Here is a 21,550-nt window from a genome sequence, read left to right on the forward strand (position 1 = left end):
TCATATTATATTGAAACTGTACAAAACACACAATTTACCTGACTATGTTGAACATTTCAGATGAATACACTACCTGTACTAGACCCCTGCATCTTCTTCATCTACTACTTTTCACAGTTATTCTAGTGGTAGGACTTTCTGCCAGGTTACATTACACATGAAAGTTTTTGCATATTGCATATTGCATATTGGAAATGTAACCACATTTCAATTTCCAGTTTACTGAGAACAGTAGTGCATATAATTAGTATTAGCCAATTTGGACAAGCCCATGGCAAGAGTTTACAGTGTCTAGATGACCAATGGACCCAACACAAGTGGACCCCTGGCTGAAGCCTTAATCAGACGCCTGTTGTGAATGTGCTCTGTTTCGGTTTGTAGTGCCTAGCACATTGCATCCATTTTCAGGCAGGCGATCCATGCAGCCAGCACCTAGAAGCTGTACATCTGCGTTGCAGTGGGTTGCTGTGACTGGGTCACTGTCTGGGCCTCCTCCACCTGATGCTGGACCTGCTGGGGAGTTTGGGGCGGCGCTGGTGTGTCCTGGGGCTCTGGCTGGGGGGCTTCGCTCAGGGGGGCCGTGAGGTTCCCCTTGGAGGGGGTCACCGGCCTCCAGGACAGGGCCGGCTGCTCCAGGGCGTGGCCCGCCGGGTTGACGAAAGTGGCGAGGTTGATGAAGTGAGCGACCGACGGCGCGGCGGGGCCCGTGTCCGCCGGCAGCTCTGTCGGCCGGTTGTGCAGGACGGCCGAGCCACTGACCGTGTCGAAGGTCACTGTGAGGATGGAGCTGTCGAGGGTGAGAGAGCGCTCGCTCGAGGTCAGCTGGCCCATGGCCACAGGCTGCAGGCTGGTGAACTGGGTGGCCGCGGGGGCGGTGATGGGCGTCATGGTGATGTTGGCCTGCCCCACTAAGCTGGAGGCTGAGGATGAGGTAGATATGCTGGGGTCTGTCAGTACCACCACCTGCCAAGACATAGCATGGAAGAACACTGTCAAAAAACTGGTGATTCTATATTTACACTTCAGATTCAATAGAAAGCACACTGACAAAATTCATTACATTACATTAATTTAGCAAGCGCTCTTATCCAGAGCGACTTCAAGCACAACAGAACATAAGTGTATCCATTCAAGCTGAAAATTGAATTAATGCATGTAGATCAACAAATACGTGCATTGTACGAAAAAGTACATCTCACAAACTGTTTCCAGAATGTTCTTGCCCATCATCACACACATTGCAGTCAGCTGAGAGGAACAGAGGAGTGTGAAGGAGAGCAGTGAGGAGATGTCAGAGGGATGCACGCTGTTTGGGTCTGCGGTGTGTGCATCCATATGACAGACCTGCTGAATGCTCTGCACTGCTGAGCTCGTCTCGTCTCCTATGGCACCGGTGAACTCCGCCCCTTTGCTGGTGAAGTCACTGTAGACGGCGTCATCAGAGTCTGGCAGCTCCAGGGCCTCCACCTGCTTCAGTTTCTTCTTGGGCAGCTTGGTCACCTTGGCGGGTTTCCCACCTGATAACTGCTCTTTGTCCAGAGGTAGAGAGGGCTGCAGTGGGGAACACAAACCCTTGAGTTATCCCCAGGAAAACTGCCAAAGATCTGCGCACATGAGGCTGGGCCTGCAGACGCTGTAAAATGAACACTGCACACCTGCACAATGCTGATAGTGGAAGCGTCGATGGTTGAGGGCTCCTGGAGGTCGTCCATCTCGTCAATTCTCACTGAAGCAACCTTGAAGGTAAAACATCAAGTCAGGAACACGCTGCCCACACTCACCGCAAGCAATACAAGCAAGGCCAGTGTTATCAGTGTCAAGTGATGCGTGTGAAGTCGTTTCTAGGTGCATGTGAAGTGGCATAGGGCTCACCTCCGGGTGCATGCTTCTCGTCTCTGAGAGCTCACCTCTGGGTGCTTGCGGCGCATGTGGCGGTTTAGGGAGGCCCTGGTGGACACCTTGGTGCTGCACAGGTGGCAGCTCTGGGCCTCCACCTTGTCGTGCGTCAGCTGGACGTGCTTCTGCAGCATGTACTTCGTCACGTACTTCTTATCACACACCTCGCACGACCACGTCTTCCCCACTGCCCAGAGAGAGCCAGGAGAGAGTCACTTTCTGCCACAGCGGGAGGTATGCTAACACACACACACACACACACACATATGCGTGCACACACACACACACACACACACACACACTGCACACACATGCGCGCGCGCACACACACGCAAACAGCACATGCGCGCGCACACACACACTGCACATGCACGCACGCACACACACACACTGCACATGCAAACACACATGCACACACACACGCACACACTTAAACAATTACATACACACTGAAGTCTCATAACATACACACCTGTATGAATTAATTTGTGCGTCTCCATTGTGTTCCTCTCACTGAAAGTCTTGCCACACAGCTCACACATGAAGTCCTTTATACCTGCAGGACCAAAAGGAGAAATAAACACTTTTATAACTGCAACCAGTCCATGCAATTTCAACAACGATGCATCTGAAGGCAGTGATCAGCTTTTAAGCAAATGAAAAACAGACAGGGACAAACATGTACAAGGCCATCAACAGTATGAAAAGGGAAATGGCACACAGTATGTTTCTGAAAATTCTACTTGTGTTTTTTACTCCTGAGGTATTAAACAACTACAGCACTGTCTTTAATCACAAAGAAACACCAGATAGCCAATGTTGCTGCAGACAAGTTTTTTTTTAATTTACAGTAAGTTTAACATTCCTTGCCACATGCAAAAAGCCTGTGTTTGCTCACATAGCTACATAGATTTATCCCCTGCGGCTTGTCTTTCTGGGCACATGATCATGTGAATAATGGTGTTGCTGACCGTACAGGAGCACTGAACTGCTGAGAGCTCACTGGAGGTTGCCAGTTCCATTCACGAGGAGGGGCACTGCTGTTTTATATCCTTGAGAAAGTCATTCAACCCAAAGTCCTTCAATACATATCCGGCTGAATGATATGGATGATACGTGTGCTACGGCAAGTGGCTCCGCATGAAGGCGTCTGCCAGGGTTAAGCAAATGCACAATGTAGTGTCTGGCGGCTGGAGGCTCACCGGTGTGTCTCTTGTAGTGCTTGAGCATGTTGACTTTCTGGGCGAACTTGCGGTTGCACTCGCTGCACTCGTACTCTTTGATGCCCTTGTGCAGCTTCATGTGGTGCCGCAGAGCGTGCTTGGTCTTCATCCCTGCAAGGCCACGGCAAGTCAGGATGTCAAAATAAGAGTCCCTTTCCTTAGAGCTGCTTATGAAAAAGAGCTGCATTCATCTATTCAGAATGATTCTTCTGTTGTGTTCTTATACTATTACTAAAAGACAACTATGAAAATAAAACTCTGGGGAAAAAAGCTTAATCTACCAAACATATACCAATCAGTTCTGCAAGAGTCATTTACCTGCTGGGACTTCGTATTCAAATATGTATTCAGTTGTTCCTGATATCTTTAATTCATTTCAAGCTCCGAACAGAAACAAACACCAGTTAATAAATGACAGATGTAAGGTAAAAAAAACCCCCATTTATTTAGTTTATGGTGTTTGCATCTCAGTTGCTCCATTTCATAAAGGATTTTATGAGGGTTTTATGTTCTCCTCACCCTTTCCACACTCAGCACACAGGAAGTCCCGGATGTTGTCGTGGACTCTCAGGTGTTCTTTAAGCATGTCCTTCCTGGCAAACGACTTCCCACACTGGTCACAGCTGTGACTCTTCACACCTGGAAGCAAAGATAAAAGTTACTCATGTACCAAAGCTTGAACAAACACACGAACAGTTATTTCTTTCAGGTGTCAAGTCTATTACTGCTTCTAATGATACACTGTTATCATGTTATGTGATATTAACATTATCACCATGGTCATTGCTATCATTATAGTTATATTTCCTCATCTTTGATGTATAAAAACAAAAACTGTTTTTATACAGTTTTTGTTTTTATATATAAAAACAAACTGTATAAAAACAAACTGAAATACAGCCACTAGACAAAGAGCTCACCTGTGTGTATGATTCTGTGCCTCTCCAGATTGCCAATGCTATTGAAGATACGGCCACATATCTCACAGGGATGAATGTACCTAAAAGGGAAATAGAGGAATACGAGATTACGCCTCCACTCTTTGACTGTAACAGCACACACAGTAACTTTCAATAACACCAGTGAAATCCTGCTTATAGGATAAAACGTGTAAATAATTCACCAACACTTCTGTCAACTGTTGTCAAGGCTACAATGTATGATCATGAAATTTTCTCTGTTGCAAAGGCTATGAAACTTATTTCAGTGCACAATTCCCTGTCTTTGTAGCTACAGTTGGACACCCGGTTTCATGCCATTTTATTTTGCACTGTATAAACAATTTTTTTCCAGTACATCTCATTCTTTGACATATTCCTAAATAAAAAACATACTGTCATAAGAGCAAGGTCTGAGCAAATCAAAGATTCACAGTCACAGCCATTCATTCATTCATTCATTCATTCATTCATTCATTCTTGTCCTGTGTCCGTTTGTGTGCCATATGGCATTATAGTACAAGTGCAAATCGGTCACATTGCGGTGAACAGAATCATTTGCAATGCATATATTTCAGAAGTTACAGCTATATGTTTAATATTACACAGGTACAGCTGGTAATACTGGAGTGAACATAGTAATCTCAGATGCAGTTATACAAGATTACAGATACATGTTTAAAGCTACACAGGTTGCATGCAGGGTTGTAACAGCATTACCGCCCCTGCCTGCTTTGTTCTCACCGTTGCACGGCGGGGTCTGGCAGCTGCTCTCGGTGGATCACCAGGTGTGCGTTGTAGGTGGCCCTCAGGGCGAAGCGGCGGTTGCATATGTGGCAGCCGTAGCCCCTCTCTTTGTGCACCTCCATGATGTGCTTCAGGTACTCTCTGCCCTTGGCGAAGGTCACCTGTGCCAGTGATACAGGAGAAAGGATGCCAAGTCAGGCATCAGTGCTTCACAGCTTTTACCCATACCATCAAATCCAGCACCTTTCCCACTTTAAGTCAATGTGACCCGTTTACCATAAAAACATTTAACGGACATGTCATAATGAATCTCACCATAGGACAGTGAGTAGCATGTGTGATGTGTAGCTGTCTGTGTGTATGAATGTGTGTGTGTGTGAGTGTGTGTGTGATTGCATTGTGTGTGATTGCATTGTATTTATGTAATTGTGGATTTATGCATGTGTGTATGTGATTGTGTGTTTGTGATTATGTGTGACTGAGTGTGTGTGTGTGTCTGTCTGTGTGTGTGTGTGTGCGCGTGTGTGTGCACATGTACCTACAGACTGTAGCTCAGCTCACCTGGCACTTCTTGCAGCTGTACCTGTGCCGTTCAGGTTTGTCCTCAGCACCCTCCTCCTCGGAGTTGACGTCGCTGTCGTCCATGGAGATACCGATCTTTCTGATGAAATCCTCTCTCCTCTGCTCGTGCATCAGAGCGATGTCCTGGGAGTGCCACAGACAGAGACCCAGCTCTCACAAACCACAGTGCCCACAGCACGTCTCACTATTATTCAATATTAATGTTCTTTTCTTTATTAAACATGGGCGGCGCCCAGTCCAGTTTCCCTGTCCCTGGGGTCTCCGTCACATACCTTGAAGTGCACGTGAATGTGGTCCCTCAGCACGTCCACACGAAAGAACTTGCGGCCGCATATTTCGCAGGTGTACTTCTTATCCCCGTGGGTCAGCAGGTGCTTATTCATGTTGCTCCTGCAGGAAAACACCTGCAGACAGTACACAGGTGCACTCACTCACCGTAAGATCACAGCAACACAGAACTAGGCATAAAGACCATAGTCTATTAACTACTGCAACGCAATATCAGCGTAAGCTTTTGACAAAGGATATTTTAAAGGATACGAACAAAACCACAGCCTTCACTGTTGTGAACCATCACATTACATCATTGTCATTCAGCAGATGCTCTTATCCACAGCAACTTACATAGGTTACAATTGTATCCATTTATACAGCTGGATATTTAATGAGGAAGTTGTGGGTTAAGTACCTTGCCCAAGGGTACAGCAGCAGTGCCACTACGGGGAATCAAACCGGCAACCTTCCAATTACAAATCGTACTCTTTACCACTATGCTACACTGTGGCCCATTACACGACTTACCTTTCCACAGACAGGACACGCCGAGGGCTCCTTCCTGTACTTGGTGCCCTCCCCGTTGGCCTCAAGCTCCTCCCTCTTCATGTGCTTGGGACCTGCAAAGACGAGAAGACACGTTCCCAGAATGCACTTCAGCACCGCGGTGAGGATGCACAGAGAGGCGGGCCGCCGACGCTCACCCACGATGTGGCGTCTCTGGTGGTCCTGCATGACGTCCTTGCGGTAGAACATCTTGTTGCAGACCTCGCAGGCAAACAGCTTCTCCCCGTGCTTCTTCCTGTGTTTGGACAGGTTGCTGTTGGTGGAGAAGAAACGAGAGCAGATCTCGCACTGGAAGCTCTTGTTATCTGCGGGGAGAGGAGAGGAGAGGAGAGAGAGAGGGCAGGACAGTGAGTGATGCAGGGAGACCACACAGAGGTGAAAGGTCAATGAGGTCAATGACAGTGAGTGCTGGCAGCTCATTCTTTATGGGAAACCACAGAAAGGAGTCAGAAAGACAAAGTGAGCCCTACGCTTGGCTTTGATGGACTGGAGCTGGGTTGAAAGTTTTCCCAAAGCAAAATGAGAATGTGAAAACTCCTTAAAAAAACATACCCGTTCTGCAGTTGTGGAACTTCAAGGCGTTTTCTACCCGGAATGCCTTCTCACAGGTGGTGCACTTGTATCTGTACTCCAAATCTGGCTAAGAACAGAGAAAACCCGACTCTCAGGCCACGTCTACATGGCTTAGAAAGAATGACCATCTCGTACAATTCTTCAGTTCAACGGTATCCAAATCTGCTACTGTAAGAGCAAGTATAGATCTTTAATGCACTTGTTCAGTAATTTGAGACTGACCTCAGGAACATCAGATTGACCTATCAAAATTAAAATGTTATAAGCAGCTATTCAATAAGACGCAAGCTAATTCAGGGCCTATCTACATTATGTGTGTGTGTGTGTGTGTGTGTGTGTGCGTAAATGCACATACACAGTATATACATATACCTATACAACACTGACTTGAATTTGAGACCAGCGCTACCCCCTTCTCACACAAACAGGCCTTAACAGTCACCTCTGACGCATGTAAGGAACAGCACGCACACCTGGGCCGTTCCCCTGACCTTGCCAGTGACAGCAGTGTGATGACTGACCTGAACCAGGTGCAGCTCTCCTACCTCATTCTTACTGTGCTTGTAGGAGATGTGCTGCTTCAGACTCTCTTTGCGGCTGAACATCTTGTCACACTCATCGCATTTGAAAAGCTTATTACCTGAGAGAGAGGCCAAAAAAGGGAGACATCGGTCAAATATTTACACCTGCCCATTTCCCGGGTGTGCAAATTAACGGTATAATGTGTAGTCTACAGCTCTACAAAAACCGGTAAAGCAGGATATTTAGGACATGATCTGCTCCTCAGCATTAGTCACTGGCTCCTCTCCTGTCTCTGACAGGTTACTATTAAAGCCATTCTGAACCTATTCAGGCCTGTGTTTAAATGAAGACAGATTGATTTGTTTAAATGAGGTTATGTGTATATGTAGGTTAAATGGGGTTATGCCGGGTTACCATGGGAACGGATGTGGCGGTTGAGGTTGCTGCTGTTCTGGAACACCTTGTTGCAGAGGTTGCACTGGTAGACACGCTTGTGGTCGCCGCCCTGTCTGAGGAACCTCTTCCTGTGGGTAAATAAGAGACAGCAAGACCTGTGTGGGTGCTCCCTCTCACACTCACGCTAAGGGCCAGGGAGAGCGGGAAGCCTGCAACAGCTGGCCTAGGTCTGCATGGACACTTATGACAAATCAGTAAAACAAGGCACAGAAGATTCCGGGATATATAGCTAAGTTTAAGTCAGTCAAAGTTTCATTTTTAGCATGAATCAGATCTTGCTTCACTGCCATCCTTACTTGATCAGGGGGCGGGTGACCCTGGGCAGCTTTACAGACACCTTTTCTGCACCAGGTGCAACGTCTGAGGTCTGCAGCCGAGCCAATCCCGCGTCTGGGGGCATGGCACCGAGGGCCTCCTCCAAGGGCACTGCGGGAGGGGGAGGGGCATCTGAGGGGATGCGGAGACCGGCTGAATGTCTTCATACAGCAGTGAATAAATCATTCTCAATTCAAAGGAAGTGCGACATCAGCGTGGCCATGAAATGACAGTCAGTGGAAAAATGCATTCATTGTGTTTAAGATTATGATGCTTATTTTGAGCTACATATTGGAGTGGAAGTTAATCAAATGCCCTGGCTGAGCGGCCTTAGCTCCTCTCACCTTCTGCTGGAACTTGTGGTGCAGCGTCTGTTTTGGCACCTCTGGGCTTCCGTACTCTGACCTGCCTTTTCCTGGGCTTGCCTGGGGCCGGGACCTCATTGCTGAGCGTGTTCTCCGGTTCCTGGCGTTGCACTGTCTCCACCTCCTGCTGAACCTGCTGATCAGCTGGAGGGGGATCTACAGTCTTCACCACCTCCAAGTGGCTTAAGAGGTGGTCTGTAACCAGCAGAGCAGAGCCCAGAACAGGGGAGTCAGCAGTGCAAAGGCCCTGAGGCAAACAAGATTTCAGCAGTTCACAAAACTCAGGATAATCTGCCAACACAACAGCAAAAAAGAAAAAAGGACATTTGCCTCACCTAAGTCATTTTCCCCAGTTGATGGAGGAACTGAGACACCAGGAATCTTAGTTGGTGAAACCCCAACATCTAGGGAAGGAAACATAGTTTGTATAGACAAAACTTACAGACTTGATACTTGTATGTATTCTATGAGTAGTTAACTGTTGACACGAACATTGCAATGGAAACCACCAATGAACTTCAGCTAATAACGTGATCCAGACTGCACCATCGAAACTAGTTCTGTGTTTGTACCTGCTAAAGGTAGAGCAGTTGGTGGTTTCAGAACTGGTTTCTCCATCTTCTTGGCATAAAAGGCCCCATACCAGACTCTGAGCTCTGATCCTGGCTGCACATCCTGCAAAAGAAAAAAGGGCACAGGCCAGGGACCTTTAAAACAATTCCTTTTTAGCATTTTGTGTTGAAATATATTTTTGTGTGTCAAGAATTCAGTTTAAATGAATACAATTCTTTAAAATTACAAAGGCATTCATTTTCAGTGAATATGTTTCAGTGACCAAGGCATTAAAATATCTGCTGTTTTTCCAGTCCAAAAAAAAAAAAAGGCTGGAGGCCATACCATCATCCAGACAACATTCACTAATAATGTTTTTTTTTCAACAAGGTGCTTGACACACAATTGTAAAAACAAAATGTATGGGTTTTACATACTTCAAACAGGTAACTAATTAACATATCCAACTTCAGTGATCATGAATGGGGCAGTGCTGGAATGCATTCAATGTTCCAGACCCTGTTGGATGCTGTGATTGGTTGGTACCTGGGAGGTGTTGAAGTAGATCTCATCATCCTGTTGGTAGGCGGTCAGGTTCTGATGTTTATGGTTTGTTGCGGGTCTGACGAGCATCATCCAGTTGCAGTCATCCTCGTTGGAAGTGTCGAAGCACACCACCACACCACCCTTCTTGAAAATCTGCACAAAAGCACAGGCGCTCCATGACACCGAGAAACCAAAGGTCTGATAGTTACGTCTCTGGGGCCATAAACAGCACATGCAATGCAATACGTCAGTCATTTCATCGTTTGAAACAAAGACATTTTTTCTCCACCCACATTTGTTGAACGAGAAGATGTCAGTCAAAGCTGTCTACCTCGTCACAGAACAATGAAAGTCTAGCAATGTAGTCAACACTTGCTCTATCCAAACATACTAAACATACTACATGGAAAAGAGTCTAGGTCATGCACACCTTCAGAGGAAATGGCCCTTCCTTCTCCAGTTGAGCCACTCTTTTTCCCTCAAAGGGCCCAAAGCGTGTCCTCTTGACCAGGCGACGCAGTACAAACACCCCCTCCACACCTCCATCTGCCTGTCTGATTTCCAAACTGTTGGGCAGAGAAGACCTGCACAGGAACAGTCGGGATGGCACAATATTTCTCTCATTTCATCCTATGGGTCATCCACATACAAATTCCCACTCAAATTTAATCATTGAGAAGATGTCAATTATAATTGTCTACCTTTACACAGAATAATTAAAGTCTAGCACTTTGTCATGCTAAATGTGGTAACTGGACGATTGGCTCAGCTTACAACTAAAGAAAGTTCAAGGTCCAAAAAAAGGTTCCAAAAGAGATGGATTAATGAAACTGCCATATGATAGCAACATCCTACTCTTCTACCCTGCACCAAGAAGTAAAAGAATATGCATTTGTTTTGTACTGGACTGTTAGCTGTCAACATCATTTTTAGTGCAGGATCCAAAAACATTTTCAGTCCGGTTAACTTGCACTCACCGAGCTCGACTCAATACAAAGGAGTCTTTGACGGTCTCCACCGGGCCGAGGTCTGGACACTCCGAGTCATGATACTGTCCACAGTCATCACACCCTGTTCACACACACACACACACACACGTCCCAACTGAATGTGTCAATCATTCAATCAATTTATTTATTTATGTATTTTTTTTAAATGTGTACTGTTGGGGTTTTGACAAAAAGCAAGTAGTGGAACCAGCTGTATACAGATTTTTTTTTTTTAATGAAAAAGTTCAAACATCTATACTTTTAAAGTTACAATCCACACTTCAAATATATCTTAATACTCACAGATAAGGTCTTCTGGAGGATCCTCTGCCATTTACACAATCTGCAATCCCTTATGGAAACAGAACTCCAGTTCATTGCTGAGCTTTTCCCACTGCTAACGTTTACATTTCATTAATAAGCCTGTATTCACAAATGGCACTGCCCTATGCGATTTCTAATTCATGGAAGTGTTTTTCAGGACACGGCAGGGGTGATGATATGACAAAACATCAATATCTTCCGACTCCTCTATTTTTGTAGATTAATTTTTTAAAAAACGTACATTCCAACATGTATTATGTATTTAGCAGCTAATGCTGGGCAGAGGTGGTGAGAGTACCCGGCTATTATGTAGCCTATATTTCTTTAACTGTCCAACAGCTGTGCGCTGTCATAACTTTGAAAACATTGCTTTCAGTTCTACACAACAATGCTACAAAGGCTTTTATTCATTCATGTACATTTACATAAAATAAACAAAATAAGAAAGAGACAACAAATGCGAGGTGCACATAAGATGGAAAATGCCACATTGATAAAAACAAGAAGATTTTTAAAGCATCGCTCTTTTTTATAACTCCCATACATTGCTGCCCCTCTTTAGAAAGTGAACATGGAGTGGAATAAGCAGCCACCCGTTGCAGGGACTATCCCGTTTATTATGCCAGTTAAACCGCTAAAATGATATCTAAATTATGCACTTATCACTACCCGAGCATATGCGAGGTCCGTACAGTGCGGCTACACAAACAGGCTACCGGTTAAATCGGGATCCGGGATTTCATCACAATCCAAAATCCAGCCGGGTTTTAACTCCGATCACAGCTCACTCGCGCTCACTTTCAACTCCGCAAATGTAACAAAGAACAATCGGCATGGCGGATGGAACGGAGATGACCACTGAAGCAATGGAGCCACAGCAATGTCAAACACTCAGACAAATTTAATCGGCGAGATCAGTTATATGCCATGCAAAATAAATGCATATGTTTAACATAACGTAACCACTACCCGGAAAACGAAAACACAAGTTAATAATGCGAACGTTACCTGCTTTGCAAACAACCACGAATTTATTGAATCCTGACTCCAGGTTTCAATCCGCACCAGAAACCGCGCAGGACCGGAAATTAGCTTTGAGAAGGGTAGTGTGGGAACCGTAGTTTCTGTTCCGCCAGCTGGGCTGCATGTGAAGCGTGGACAAAGACAACTCAGGAGAACAGACTCCCTATTTCCACGGGAGAAGCTGTAGAGTAGATCAAAGTTTAACCACTTGTTGGTGAGTGCAAAACAAAAGCAGGGATAGAATGAAGGTAATAAACTTTCTGATGTAAACTGTAAAAAAAAAAAAAAAAAACATTTACACATGCAGACTTATTTTAATTAATAGGTACTCACTGTTATTCGTGGGTTTGTGCTTAAGTGCATTTTCTTATTAAGGTGTGTAGTGAAAACACTCAGTGACGCTATTTAGGTCTTAAATCGAGGAAAAACGTGTAAAATTATATAATATTCAAATAAGTATCATATTCTCATATATGGTTAGAGAGATCTCAGTCTAAATTCAGTTCCCCTGCAGTTGCAAACTTGTAAATGTTAGAACATTCATGCATTAAGTCAGTGATCAAATATCAAAAATGTTCATTACATTAACCTTGAGCACACATGTTGGTCAAGTATCCCCCACCCCAGAGTCAAAACTTGCCACAACTTATATAACATTTACCAGCGGTTAACAACTTGTCTTGTTTGACTTTTGTGGTCACACTTAAATACATTACATCACATATTTCCGTAGTTGTTCTGGATAAGGGCACCTGTTGACACAGCTTACTTCCTTACATGCTATTTCTACAAGTGAATATTTGCTGAAGCAATTCCAGTCACACACTTTGCTCAGCCTGGGAACTGGCTCTACATCCTTTAGGTTACAACAAGGCTTTGCCTTAATTTTGTAGTGTCCTTAAGCTCTACAATTTTACCTTTTTGTGTCCTTAACCACTACAATTTTACAATATCCTTAACTACTACACCACACTGCTGCCAAAGATTATCCCATTTTACATCCAAAGGAGCGGGTCCACTTACCTTCAGACAGTACTGCATGCAAGGTAACATCTGATCCCTACAGATCTTCAGCAACCTGGATGATAGCGTAACCTTCAGATGAGAACCACATACACAGCTATACCAAAGTACAATGCCTCCACTCTGGTAGGGCACAAAAGGTAAGAGCAGCGTTTCCCAACCCTGCTCCTGAAGGCACACCGTCCTGCATATCTTCTATCTATCCCTGCTCTACCTACCTGACTGAACTCATCAGTGGCACTTTTGATTAGCTGAGCACACCTGATTTAGTCAAGCAGGAAGGATACATAGAAGATATGCAGGACAGTGTGCCTCCAGGAGCAGGGTTGGGAAACACGGGGTAAGAGAGACCTTTCACATAATATATAACACATAAAGCTCCTAATGGAGAGAGCAGACGTTATGTTGCTGAAAATATTCTAGTTACCTTATACACGTTATGACCTGGGTGGAGGGGCAACTTTTTAGTCGTGGTATAATAGTTTCAAGAGACCAGTGTACCGAGAGCTATTGCATGACTTCAGAAAACAACACACCACTCAATGTCAACAGCAGCAGAGTTAATACACTTTATTTTCAGTAACAAAGAAACCAAATGTGAACAGTAGAAAAAGAGCCGACACCACACTGATGTAGTTCTGTGGCAACATTTTGTAATCAACAGCATTACAAACATCAACAGTTATTGCAGCGATACCACAGTAACACCAAGATATTTTCCTCAGAGAAAATACTATCTACTGAGAGGATCGCATTCAATTTCTCTGTTCTCAGCACTGAGTGCCTTATAATTTTTCAGAACAGAAAAAAGGACAACTTGGTAACAAGTGCCAAATTTGTGATTGTATTATTCTATTAAATTAAACATTAAATACAACAAGTCAGCCTTGGTCCCTCTACCATGTACCATGTTACTTGTGCAGTACATGTGTTTGAAAATGAATCAACAAATCTGCAACAATCCAATTTAATTTCATCTTATTTGTCTTCCAGAGACAGTAAACCCAAAATTCTAATAAATAATAAGTATATCCTGTATGCTCTTCTCAAGATGCCACAATTGATTTTTGAGTGTCAAATCAACAGACCTGAAATGCTGAATTCCAGGGACCTGACATTAATATTTCTCCCTTTAAAAAGACATGTGACGCACTCTTAAACAAGCATTCACCAAATTAAGTGAGGTCAAAACAAATGTTCCATCAAATTGAAATTAGCCAAGAAAGGTTGGAACATAACAGTGGTCACACTACCACTGTTATGTTCCAACAGGTTACCTGCTGGTGTAGATCTTGAAATAGAGAGTGGACTACTCATATATTCATCTACAGTCATTTTCCATTATGCAACTGTTTGAGACAAATCTCCTATGTGCCATATTTCTGTAAAAACTCTTCACAAACAAAGTTCCACAGTACATCATAACAGTGAAGCAAGCTCCTAAATAAACCAAGCCATGCCCTATATACTTTCCACACTTTTCAGGTTTTTTTTTTTCAATCATGTTTGGGTGTCAAGTGAAAATACCAGACAAGGCTATTATGAGCTGTATTTTGCAAGTATGTTGGGTGGAACTGGCCGTGTCCAAATCCATGCCATCTTAACGTTCCAAATGTGAGATGAATATATGACAAGGATATTCACAAGTGTGAATAATATGATTGGCGACAGTAATGGGTGCAGCTTAGGACTCAGAGTGACAAACGGTATCATACAATTTTATACCATGGGAGCAAAGGTACTACAGTCCTACTGTGTAATGGTGTATGGTTTATGAAAAAGTAAGATTTATATTATTTTGCAACTATGGCTAGGTATTGCCAGTGATGGGCAATACATCCAGAATCAACACCTGATAAATATTTAAATAAATTAGTCTATGCTGTTAGTAGCTTTAAATTCATCCTCAGACATATGTTTTAACAGAATGGAAAATTGGCCATATCACTGAACTGATTTGATGGTAGGTATAAATTCACAGCTGAATATGAGACATGGATTTGTTGATATAGTTCATACAATGTATTTCTGTCTGTATTTATATTCAAAAGCACTGCTTTTACAATATATCAGAGCAATGGTGCCCTCTTAGGTATTGATAAAAACTAGCACATTTTCCACTAGCCCATCTGCACCACTATACATGGTGATTGCTTCTGCAAGAGCACTTAATTTCAGAATGTTTTATATTTTCCAACTAGGCATCGTTTGTATTATAAAAAGGTTGTAAAAAGAGTAAAGTCAGGTGCATGAATTTATGTTAAAGGCAATTTTGAAAACTGAAGGAGTCTGGAAAGAAGAAAAAAGCATCTTTTCAAATACATTCGTTTTCAACACCAACATGCTTTCATACACCTGCACCAAGTACACCGTGAACCTCTCTCTCAGAGAGTACAATCATCACCATCCAGCAAAGCTTCATGTGTTCCAAACCACAAACAGGTGGTACATTAAGTGTAAAACATGGCTGACTAAGGTTAATGGAAACCACAACTGTAAGAAGAAAAGACCTCACAGGAAACCACACATCAACTGTGAACCCTTTCATACACATCATTGTGACGCTTCCAATTTCAAAACTTGACTTTCATTCATGAATTCAGTCTATATTTCCATAGTTCTATTGCTCAAAATGCTCAAATTTGAATCTCCCAGACTTTTAACGTTCACTCAAGCTCAATTAACCGAAAACCAGAAAAAAATCTTCTTGCTCCAAATGTTCATAATTGTGGAAATATAAACAGTGACATCAGTACCTCCCACCTTTAGGTATACGCTGTAGCTGATCTGTACAGAAGCAGAAAGCAAATCCTCAGCCTGGACTTTCGAAAGTCAGGTGTCTGCAAAAGTCACCAATGGTCACGGATTAGTGTGGCTCTGTTCATGACTCCAAAGACTGAAAGCTGTCTTGAAAGTGCGGTGACATATTTTGCATATGTGCTTCCTCTTAAAAGTCAAGGCTGACATGGCAGGGGCGTGGTAAAACAGAGAGTCTGATTCCTGAGGGCTGGGATGCTGGTCGGACGCATCCATCTTAGCAGTGGAGCTATCGGCTGAGGTCTCCTGTTCTGGCTTTGTAAGCTTAGCCGGAGAGGAGCCAGCTGCTGCTACCGTAGATGGTGGGGGGTCGGGTGAGGATACCTGTCGCACAGGTGACTTAGAGGCTACTGTGGCTGGAGGTGGTGAGGGGGAGGGAGAGGAGGGACACCTGTCATTCTCCCTGGCTTCTAACCCCTCTGCGGCGGATACGTGGGTCTGGACGTGACTCCAGAGACGGAAGTTGGTTCTGAAGGCTTTGTGGCAGATGTGGCAGATGAAGGGTTTGATGTGACACAGCAGCTCCTGGTGATGCTCCAGGTGCTTCTGCGTGCCAAAGACTTTGCCGCACTTCTCACACGGCCACACGCGGGACTCCCCCGGGCCTGCTTCCGCAGACGCCACTCCGGCACTGTCCGCCACAGCCTCCTCCGGCGGCTCCTCCTTCACCCTCACTTCATCCTGGCTCCGGGCCACGCTCAGATCCTCCACCATGAGGGAGGAGTCCTCGGAGTCGAACATGCCTGGCTCAGAGGAGTCGCTGAACCCCGCCTCCTCTCCGGAGTTCCCCGCGGTCTTGAAGCTGCCCACTTCGCCGTTGTGGGCTGCGGGACGGAAAGACAGCTGGTCCACAACGGTCATCGTGTTCTGATTGTGCACCTCCACCTGGTGCCTCCATATGCTGAAGGAGGATTTGAAAGTGCGCATGCAGTCGAGGCAGGTGAGCTTCTTGTAGGCGCAGTGGCGTTCGTGCTCTCTCTTTCTCGTGGGGCTTGAGAACACGAGACCGCAGTACGGGCACAATGCGGCAGGGTGACAGCCCCTCTCGTGGTCTCCCAACTCAAACGCAGAGCTCAGTTTCTCACCGCAAAACCTACAGGAGTACACCTTGCCTTTGCCACGCTTTGCCGTGTCTGTCTCCGCCTCGTTTGAGAGCGGAGAACCTTCTTCTGCCTCGAGATCAGAGCCCTCAGCGGCGTGCATGCTTAGATGCTGGCTGAACAGAGACTGGAGCCAGAACACCTCTGGACAGTAAGGGCATGTGTGGATTTTGGACCTGGACCTTAAACTCCTTTTGTTCGGTGGCTGAGACTGCAGACCGCCATGCTTATTCCGTCTGTACTTCACGACTGCGCTTCTCTTTGTCTCCTTCTCCTGCGCAGTGTCGACCAGTTTCCTCGGGGAACTTTCTTCCGGTGCTGCGGTGGAGCTAGAGGAAGCAGCTGGGTTTTGCAATATTCCATGCTGCGTCTGACAGTGGGTCCACACTTTGAAGTTTGTGTGGAAGCGCTTATGACAGATGTCGCAGGCGTAGGGCTTCTCTGGGTTGTGAAACATGTTCACATGGCGGCAAAACCCAGTCTTGGATCGGAACACCTTTAAACACTGCCAGCACTTGAACTTTCTGTTCTTCCTGGATTCACCTGAGCCATCACTGACATCCATGTCAAAGCTGTGGGGTGTGCTGCTAGTCTTACTGTCTTCTGTAAAACTGTACTCATTCATACTCCTTGCTTTTTTCAGTGGACCCCTTCCAATATCCGGTTTAATCTGTCTTTTTCCAGAGCGGATGGAGGGGCCCTGGGACCCTCCATCAAAATTAATTTGAAACTCTTTTAAATTAACTGGCACATTCTCTCCAACGGTGACCTGTATAATGTCAGATGAGTCAACCTCAGGGCTGCATGGCTCAGTTTTCACACTGACCTCAGGTTCACAGGCATCTACGTCATTGTACCTGTGGAGTTTGGATTTTACATTCAACAGTTTAAACTCCGCAAGTTTCTTCTCTGTACATTCTCTATGTTCTCTATCCATGGACTTCTCTTTCAACGTCCCCACCACAGACTCGGCTTGAATTTGTTCAGCGTTAAACTGCAATGCTGGAGAGGAGACCGGGACAGGGCTGTCCATCGACAGCGATCTCTGCAACAGGCTTTTGACGAGAGGACCACTTCTGTCGACTGCCCGTCTCGGTTCACCTGCCCGAGCTGGAGATGCTTGTTTGGAATTGTGTGCGGTCAGCGGCTGCTCTGCACTGGAGCCTGCTGTATCTGGCTGTAACCTGCTGAGCCGTATTTGAGATTCGGTGAAGGAAATGGAGGAGGTGCGCTGTGGTCGCACTGCTAACGCGTGGCCCACCCTATCGGCAGAGGATAACGGGCTTGGCTGGGTGTCAGGACTTCTATCCGCGAATTCTGTAGTAAATTTCCTGAGGGTGGAAAGAATATTTCCAGAGGTTTTATTTGGTTTGTTGCACTCTGTGTGTTGACAGTGTTGTTGCGCAGGCAGGGATGGCTGTCCAGTCTTCAAGGCAGACGTCTGCTTTGGTTCAGTTACTCCTTGTGGATCTGGTTCTTTAACTGGAGAGGAACTTCCGTCAGGTTTATCATGGGAACTCTGGCAAACAATTACACTGCTTTTCTGACCACTGCCGTCGCCCACATCTGAAAAGGATGTTCTCTTTCTGGAGACACTGTAAGTGACGTGAGGCTTTTTTGACAGTATGTTGGTCAGGTAAGGGATCCCTAAACTGTACCCGAGCTCTTGAATGGCGGCCATGCTTCCTTTGTCCACAAAGAGAGATGAGGAGTAAATATAATTGAGAACATTCTCGAAGGCGTCTGGCTCGCAGAAGTCCAGCTGCACCACTGTGCGGGCCTCACACTCTCTCCTGGCAAACAAGGCCTGGAAATACTCACAGCTCGCTGCCAGAACACTCTTGTGGGCCCGGAACTTCTGGTCCCCTACGATCAAGATGACATCACAAAGCTGCTCCTTCATTCTCTGCTCATTGAGGACGCCAAGCAGGGCAATGCCGTGTGATGGGTTGGTGTAATGCACCAGAGTCTCCATTCTGTCAGTGAGAAACACATGGTAAGGCGCTGCTTTGAGACTGAAAATTCTATTCATTCTGACACCACATAAAAGCCAAAGGGTTTTGATACATGTGGAGTTCAAAAATGATAACTACTCCTTTTTATTATATACCCTTGAAATACCAATAGTGAGACATCAGTGAGAAAATCATCCTCAGCTCAAAAAAAAAACCAAAAACAAGCACTTAATTTTACTGACAATGACTTGGACTTTCCAGAGGACAATACTGTATAAATTTAGCCCAGAGTGACAATTCTACTCAAGGTCACTTCTGAGTGATTCAGGTGGTCAGGACTCAGGGTGGAAATAAATAAAAAAGACAAATTATGATAACTGTGCAAAAGTGAGAGAGAGAGAGAGAGAGAGAGAGAGATCTAACATGAAATTCTAAATCTTTTAAAAATGTATCACAATAAGTATGACAACAATTATATACATCAAAAACACGCAAACAATGCTGTTAATATAACACATTTCTTACTTTTCGTCTAGGCTGTATGGGCAGCTGGTTAATATTTTTTATTTTTGTTCTCAGTAACGTCAGTCCTTATATTAGTTTTCACTTTTAGTGAGTATAAGTTACATGACAGTCACTAAACAACTCAGATCAAGAAAACTAGCGTGATCAAGGTGGCAAATTCAGGTATACACTGCGTACAGGCTTCATGTAAAGCATTTGAAACAAACGCACCAACAGCTATGTGGCGATTCAAGAGCTGAACTCCTTTAATCATTGTGACTTACAACAGTGGGTCAACTAACTAGCAGAGCCGGACAACTAGCCAAACAGCCAGCTAACTTTTAGAACAGACAATTCAGGGATAAACGTGTACCGTACCCTCACAATTCAGTTTATTGTTTGCTTGTTACAGACACAGAAACCAGGACCCCAAAACTGAACTACAATGTATTCATTCAAATTCATTCACATGCTTTTTTGTAACAAAAAACACATACAGACACAACAGCCAATAAGTGCGGTTAAAAGTGATACTGGGCATGCGCACAAAAGCCAGTCCGTTCGCTTTCATGAAGTGCGCAGGCGCACAGAATACAACCGACACCGCAGAGTCGCTGCATGGAAAAAGAAGAAAATCACCTCAGAGTTACGTCAGGAAAAGACGCCTTTCTAAAACAGCGAAGAACAGGACAGCAGCGGCAGCTAACGAGAGGCAAAGTTTCATTGTGCAGTAACTCACCTCTTCTGTGAAATTATGTTCCCGCGAAGCGCGTAAACAACACCTTACTTCAGATTTGTGTTGGGCATGTAGCAGTGGTGATTCCATCCATTTTGTATTTGACGTCACCTCAAAGCGAGGATGAGGTCATCTCATAGACAGCTCGTCACGTGTGCTGCACTCTGGTAGGCTGCTTACACCGGGAAGGCGTGTCTGCAGGAAATGATGGACAGATCTAAAACTGGAGAGCCTCAGTGCGCACGGTTGACCGCACAAGTTATCCTTACGTGCCAAGCCTACATCAGCAACGGCGAATATGTGTTTGAAAAGATGTTTCATTAGTCGCTTTGTTATTTATGTGAGTTTTACAAGTTTTCAAGCCACAAAACCTGAACAGTAAAATATAGGCTTTAGCTAACCTTATATATAGATAGTGATCCTTCATATGTTTTTTTTTTACTTCATTAAAACTTTTTTTTTCACATTCTATAAGAATAGAAAACAGCAATGAATTTCAGCCTTATATTTAAGTTGAGGAGACTCATTAAGTAAAAACATGAAAAACATGCTATTAAATGCTCTGTGGCTTTTTCATGAGGTAATTTCATGTATTTCATGAGGTAATTCATTTCCCAGCAATGACGCTTATAGCATTCTGATGTGTTTACTTTGTCCAGCATCTGCTTCCTAGAGACAGCATAGGTCGGCACCCTGGGGTGTCAGGGCCACAGTGTTTCTGTGAGTACAGGGTTCAGCAGGCCTACGTTACGGCAGGCTGAATTTGCCCATGGGTGCCTCATGGGTTTTACTACCACACCTGCCCTTTACCAGTCTTTTCCACCCATCCCCGCTGACAAAGATGTGTCCTCAATGACACTTATGATTTGCTTTCACAGAGTATAAATAACAGAAACACTACGGCACGCTGGCTCCTCCTCACTGCAAATGAAGGAGCTGGGTAGAATTCGAAAGAAAAGAAATTCCAAGGTATTTTCCTGAGGCTGGTCATTGTTGCAGGCAGTGGTAATTATCGCAAAGAATAAACACGCCCATGGTTACCTTTCATGGAAACAATGTCAACCAAGACAATCAGTTTAACATTTCTCACTTGATTTTCCCTCCTCATTGTAATAAATGATAATTCACAACAGTTAGCAATGTTATCCTTTAAAGAAATTTGTAACATTCCTATCTAAAAGTAAAGATAAAGTGCTAATATAGATATGAAAATTGTGGAGAAATTCAACCCACTCTCCTACAAACAGACAAAAGAAGGAAATGTTGCATACATCCAAAACACCAAATCCAGACAAAAATAAATTCAGGATTTATAAAAGACTGTTACAATCTGAATCACTTCAGAATATTGCACACTGTTAACATTCTGTTTTCACCTGATTTTGTAAAGGCAGTGCAGTTCACATATATGCCAGAATACACATCAAGAGAAGGCAATAGAATTTGCACTTTAAAAATGCAAAGGCTTATCCAAAGGCTAAGGGTAAATGTCTATTGAAAACAGGACAATTACTGTTGAAGGTT

The 21,550-nt window shown here is 44.5% G+C and overlaps 2 protein-coding genes across 2 annotated transcripts; both read right to left on the reverse strand.

The window, feature by feature from the left end:
- Positions 1-432: 432 nt before the first annotated feature.
- On the reverse strand, positions 433-11,944 carry LOC118783827 (PR domain zinc finger protein 15-like). Its single transcript, XM_036537785.1, has 25 exons — positions 11,877-11,944; positions 10,848-10,896; positions 10,533-10,626; positions 9,986-10,139; positions 9,556-9,708; positions 9,030-9,132; positions 8,793-8,861; positions 8,437-8,652; positions 8,074-8,224; positions 7,736-7,845; positions 7,345-7,439; positions 6,779-6,866; positions 6,364-6,531; positions 6,188-6,279; positions 5,659-5,790; positions 5,366-5,509; positions 4,802-4,965; positions 4,040-4,119; positions 3,639-3,758; positions 3,099-3,230; positions 2,369-2,452; positions 1,908-2,083; positions 1,656-1,736; positions 1,345-1,551; positions 433-963 (listed from the first exon to the last, which is right to left on the reverse strand). The coding sequence occupies exons 2-25, from the start codon at positions 10,876-10,878 to the stop codon at positions 433-435; spliced, it is 3,375 nt and encodes a 1,124-aa protein (XP_036393678.1). The 5' UTR covers positions 10,879-10,896; positions 11,877-11,944.
- A 3,829-nt stretch (positions 11,945-15,773) lies between these two features.
- LOC118783828 (zinc finger and BTB domain-containing protein 21-like) lies at positions 15,774-20,105 on the reverse strand. Its single transcript, XM_036537786.1, has 2 exons — positions 20,030-20,105; positions 15,774-18,807 (listed from the first exon to the last, which is right to left on the reverse strand). Exon 2 carries the CDS (start codon positions 18,804-18,806, stop codon positions 15,774-15,776), a length of 3,033 nt encoding a protein of 1,010 aa, XP_036393679.1. The 5' UTR covers position 18,807; positions 20,030-20,105.
- Positions 20,106-21,550: the final 1,445 nt, after the last annotated feature.

The sequence above is a fragment of the Megalops cyprinoides genome, chromosome 9, assembly GCF_013368585.1.
Source record: "Megalops cyprinoides isolate fMegCyp1 chromosome 9, fMegCyp1.pri, whole genome shotgun sequence".
NCBI classification, from domain to species: domain Eukaryota; kingdom Metazoa; phylum Chordata; class Actinopteri; order Elopiformes; family Megalopidae; genus Megalops; species Megalops cyprinoides.